This window comes from Oryza sativa, chromosome 6, assembly GCF_034140825.1.
Source record: "Oryza sativa Japonica Group chromosome 6, ASM3414082v1".
NCBI lineage: Eukaryota > Viridiplantae > Streptophyta > Magnoliopsida > Poales > Poaceae > Oryza > Oryza sativa.
The window spans coordinates 27,768,113-27,773,773 of record NC_089040.1 but is presented as its reverse complement, the minus strand read 5'-3'; the positions used below and the strand labels follow the sequence as shown (position 1 = coordinate 27,773,773).

At 46.7% G+C, this 5,661-nt stretch overlaps 1 protein-coding gene across 2 annotated transcripts; it reads right to left on the bottom strand.

Moving 5' to 3' along the window:
- Nucleotides 1-1,425: 1,425 nt before the first annotated feature.
- Nucleotides 1,426-5,239, bottom strand: LOC9266710 ((R)-mandelonitrile lyase-like). Of its 2 annotated transcripts, none has more exons than XM_015786377.3 (5): nt 5,031-5,239; nt 4,544-4,932; nt 4,026-4,341; nt 2,184-3,084; nt 1,426-1,850 (listed from the first exon to the last, which is right to left on the bottom strand). In XM_015786377.3, the coding sequence occupies exons 1-5, from the start codon at nt 5,119-5,121 to the stop codon at nt 1,769-1,771; spliced, it is 1,779 nt and encodes a 592-aa protein (XP_015641863.1). In that variant the 5' UTR covers nt 5,122-5,239; the 3' UTR covers nt 1,426-1,768. The 2 variants fall into 2 exon arrangements, with proteins under 2 accessions (XP_015641863.1, XP_066167993.1); XM_066311896.1 differs by having other exon boundaries at nt 4,544-4,947; nt 5,031-5,214.
- Between the last annotated feature and the right edge of the window lie 422 nt (nt 5,240-5,661).

The following is a 5,661-nucleotide window of genomic DNA, read 5'->3' as shown; positions in this document are numbered from 1 at the left end:
AACACCAACACACACTGGCAGCCGGGCGGGCGGCGTACTATGTGTCTTGCTGCCGCCGAACGCGTCGAACGCGTCGGCGGGCGTCGGCATCGTTCGGGATCTCCGCTCCTTCGCCTCCTCCATCGCCACCCACAGGCATGCGGGAAGACGCGGCAACCAGTTGCTTGCTTGCTTTTGCGGCTGCATCTCTATCAATCACGGTCGCGGGTGGAAATGCTTTCCGTGCCTCCTCAGCGACATCTGCGTGTGCGATCGAAGACGGATCAAGCAGAGACTAGGTCCCGTTCTTTTCTCCAACAAGATTTAGATGAAGATTAAGATTTTCATGGCATGTTTTTTAAACTGTTAAATGGTATGTTTCGTGCGAATACTTTCTATACGGAAGTTGCTCTAAAATATCATATTAATCTATTTTTCAAGTTTGTAATAATTAAAACTCAATCAATCATACGTTATTACCACCTCGTTTTATGTAAAAAAACTTAATCTTCATCTTTACGTTCATGTTCATCTTCAGGAGAAAAGATCACCACCAAGTTAGCGACTGACATGCCCGCGGCGCGAGCCGCAACATTAGACATGAGTACATAACACCTCTGTGACTCTAGGCAGTATCCCTTTTTTTTTAATCATGGGAATTGATTCCAGTTGAAATGGTTATGGAAATTTCTGAAAAAAATTATAGACAATATAGAATACAATGACATTTATTAGTTAAAAAAAATCAAGTTTAAATTCGACTTACACATTATGGGAAAAGAAGATAAATTCGAATGTAAACTGTACCACTACTATTCCTAAATTTATCTTTTTTTTTAAATATCTCAATGTATGATTTGAGTTTGAATGTGGCATATATATGTTGTGTGAGTGTTGTTAAAGTTTTCATAATCGTTTGGATGGTTTTTAAATAAACGAGGAGTCATTCCCTAAAGTGATCAAAATATCTTCCCGCAGATCAACTGGGTATTTACATCAGGTTTACAAATCGGAACCACTAGACTTCCTAGACTGGTCGGTTTTCAGTCTTCCCAAAATAAAAATTACACTGAATTTCAGTTTTTTTTAAAAAAAATGACCAGATTTTATCACAAGTCAAACTGTTTTTCCGAAAACTGAGAAAACTGTTGGTACCCGGTTTTTCGCTCAATCGGTTTTGTGAACCCTGACCATCCCGGTTTTTCGCCCAAAATCAGTTTTGTGAACCCTAACCATCCCCAACAAATTCATCAATCTCAGATAGCTGGTTATAAGACTTACAAGTTACTCCCTTCATCCAAAAAAAGGCTGGATGCGACATATTCTAGTACAACGAATCTGGACAGATGTATGTCCAGATTCATTGTATTAGAATGTGTCACGTCCAGTATTAGGTTGGTTTTTTATGGGACAGAGGGAGTACAACCTTACTACAAGGCACCACTATTCAGCATGAATTGTAACCCCATGTATCATCGTATAATATTCACCAACATGAAGCACGTGATTGGTATAGCCCTTACAAGTAAAGGCGCAGATACGCATCAGATCAACTGCTCTGCAGATATACCAGTATCATGCTGCTATTCACAAGGCAAAAAAAAAACGTATTGTCTAGGCAAGTCCTGCTTCTCTCGTGCTATCACTGTACACACACATAAAACATTACCCTCCAAGCTATTTCTCTATAGCGCCTATACATAATATAGCGTTAGCAAAAAAAAGTAAAAGAAATATGGATCGACTTCATACGGCAGAGCCGAATGGTTTTCTGTTGGATCAGTTTTTATCAGGCGTTGGAAGAGGAATCTGTTGATGTTCTGACTTGCCTTCTGCTGTGACGCTCATCAATCATCTTCTGCCCTATATACCTGTCAAATGTTAATAAACAAGGTCATTGCAACAGTTACAACTGGACCATTGTAGAGAGGGATCTTAGATCCTAGACTGTTACTATGTGCTATGCATGTGATTTTCATTTCCTCCTAAAGCTAGGAGACATTGCATTCAAATTTCCTGACAGAACATGGGATAAACTTGCTTGAAAACCTAAATTATTTGTTGCCTTAAATACAACCAACAGTAGCAGATTATAGTGCTACTGAATTATACTATTATGGAATAAAATATTTGATGGATATCTAATCCTTGCTAAGAACCATCTCCTGCAGTAATCAATTTGCAAGAGCTATTCTCATTCATACCTGCCCATCATCATGATTGTGGCTTGAGGATTGGTCCCAGGTGTTTCCCTGAATGTTGATCCATCCACCACACGAAGAGCACGCACACGAAAAACACGGAAATCCCTGTCAACCACACTTCCAGCTACACATCCTCCATGATAATGCCATAATGTTGCCACAGTCTGCTGGCAGAAATCACCCAGAGCTGTGTCATTTGTTCTCCAGTCAACTGGCAGTGCAGCCCCAACAATCCTGAACTCCCTCCTCCTGCTGTCTTGGCTCAATGATCCCATCGCTGAACGAAACACATCCATTGTCGTGCTCTCAAGCACTTTCGCCACACGCCGCATGCCCGTCACACACCGTGCCAAGTCCTCACGACGGCTCAAGTAGTTGAACCGCACTGAAGGGCTCTCCAAGGGATTGGATGATGTGAGCCAAAGTGAACCTTCAGACAATGGTCCAGGAACCTTTTCCATGATGGTTACCACAGTAACATAAAGTGGCGAAGACGGGCTGAACGGACCACCACGGCGTAAGATGGGAGCAAGGGGAACAATGTATGATGCAGCCTCAAGGTAGGACTCATTCCCATTAGCAGAAGGAATGCCAACTACCTGGATAAGGGAGTGATCGATTGGGATTGATGGGATGATGGAGATGCCGTTACGGGGGTTGTCAAACATATGCTTGCCAACATCAGGGACATCAGCAAAAACTGGGATGCCTAGGGATGTAAGATCATTGGCAGGGCCAATGCCACTGAGGAGCAGCAACTGGGGACTCCCTAGGGAGCCTGCAGAAAGTATAACCTCCCCCCCTGGGCGCAACAATGCGTGGTGCTGCTGGAGAAGACGGTCCTGGTAAACGACACCGCTTGCTGCTACTGCTGGCTGTGGAGACCTTCCACGGCGTGCAACTGGACAAGTACAGCAAAAGTATAAAAGTTCATTCGCACATACTTAAAACAGTTTATGATGAAATGTTATGTGTTATTACATGATCATTGATTCAGGAGAATTTGGATAATGGTTAGCATGAGGAGCAGTTAATCTAGTACATTTCACAAAAATTAGAATTCCTAACAAGCATGAAGTTTTGGCTTGTAGTAACGTATTCCGCAGGACAGTTTAGTTCCATAGTCATTGGGCTACTCCTCTATCTGACATCTTTGTTTTCAGTTCACATCTCTTTCCAAGAAAAAGTTTTTAAGTTCATAACATACCAGAATAAAAATGTAGTATTTTTTTCTTGTAAATGAAATTGAGATGAGCACAACTATTCACAAGTATCAGTACTAGACTGGTTCTAAAATTGTATCTATATTTCTCAACAAATACATAATTAGCGAATCTTCTAGAAAAACAGTGTAGAACATTGAAGAAAGCTCTTTTATGCTCAGTGTCATTTTTTTTAATAAAAAAAATCAGCATTGCAACATGCTCTTAACTAGTAGAGTATATGATAAATGTGTTTGACCCAGAATGGCATCATCTGATCATCATCTGCATTACACAAATACACAGGCACATAACTTCCTCTGTATATTCATCATGCAAATGAATGGCATGATCAAGTAAGGGTAATTAAAGAAGAACTTTGGGTTCTATCTAAGTATCTAACAGGATCATGCAGTCTACTCATTTCATGAAAAGTAATCAAACAAACTTTGCTGACTCAAGACATCATAAGTTCATAACAAGTATGTGGATGAAAATGATAACTCAAGTGGCCTTACCAAATGTCCACATTTTACGTCAATTCAGTCATATGTCAATCTTTCAGACAAATATTTTCCGAAGCACTGCACAGGCAACAAAGTAACAAGCAAACAAGTATTAGAAGAAGAATGCATCTCACCAGGTTCAATTGGGCTCATGATGATGCGAGTAACCGTCGCACGGATGGCAACACGGAGACGGCCAGGGCGTGCAAAGGCGAGGAGATCTGCGGCACTCCGGCGGCGGCCTGACGAATCGAACGTGGTGGCACCAACCTTGGTGCCAGAGACATGGTCCATTGTAAACCCGTTCCATGGCGTCACATTAGCTTCCAGCAACCCCGCACGCACCGCCGCCTGCCACCCACGCACCACCGGCTGGAACGCCAGTTCACGCTCCACCCACTCGTAGGACGAATTCACTAGCTTCATGTCCCAATTCATCGCCTCACCACCCTGAATCCCCAACAATTCACAAAAGAATTCATCAGACATGACACTAGTTAATTTGTTTACTCGATTCTGCACGAGAATTTCGTTGTCGAACTAGCTTCGCGAACACCGCAGACATGACAGGCACGCGCCACGCGCATGAACAACCGAAGGCAGTGAGATGCAGAGAAAGAGGGGGGTGGGGGGGGGGGGGAGAGACACTGACCTCGCCGTGGCTGCGGAACCAGTCAGGGTGGGCGCGCGAGTAGAAGCCGGCGTTGATGGAGGTGGCGCCGCCGAGGACGCGGGCGCGGACGTTGGGCACGCCGTCCTCGGAGGCGAAGGTCTGCGCGGGCGCGTCCGACTCGGGCGCCGGGTCCGCCATGGCGAGCGTCCTGACGAACCCGCCCGCGGTGGCGAGCGGCGGGAACTCCGCGGGCGCGCCGCCCCGCTCCAGCACCAGCACGCGCCCGCCCCCCGGCCCGGCCAGCGTCGCGGCGAGCGGGCACCCCGCCGTGCCTCCCCCGACCACGATGTAGTCGTACGCCTCCTCCGCCGCCGTCTCCGCCGCGTCCACCACGTACCGCGCGTACGCCGGCGGCGGCGCCACCACCCCTGCCGCGAATCAGACTAACATCAAATTCAGACACATCGAAATTAACCGGGAGCGTCCACGATCATATATCGAGGCGCGAGGCGTTAGGCGGCGTTACCTCCGAAACCGCGGGGCTGGGCGGCGGCGAGGGTTGGCGCGACGAGGAGAGCGGCGAGGAGGAGGTGGAGGCGGGTGGGAATGGCGGCCATGGCGGGTGGTGCTAGGGTTTGGGGGAGTGGGTTGGGTTTTGGTGGGGAGGAGGAGCGGAGAAGACGAAGTGCGGCGTTGCCGTTGGGGAGTGGAGGGAAACGGAAACAGGAGAGGTGGATGACGTCAGGCAGTAACGGATTACGGGTTGCTTCGCTTGTTTCGGAGAAAATTGACATTTTGCCATTGTTAAAATGGGGTTTTGCTCGAATGCCACTCCAAAAAGTAGTTTCGTTAAAATGTCATTCTCAAATAGGGGCAACATGTTGCAATGCCATTTCATCCATTTCTTCTCAATTTAATGATTTTTGTAGTGTTTTTTCTTGCTAAGATGACTAAAATACCCTTGTATCCTATCTCATCTCTCTCTCTTCCTCCTTTCCGTTGCAGATGCACAGCTCGGCTCGGCTGCGTGGCTGTGGATGGGGACGACGCCGGCGTGGGTGGGGAAGGCTGCCCCGAAACCTAGCTGACGCCGCCGCAACCATAGCCGCCACCGTCACCCCGGCCTTAGATGTAGCAGTCGCCCCGCCCTCAGATCT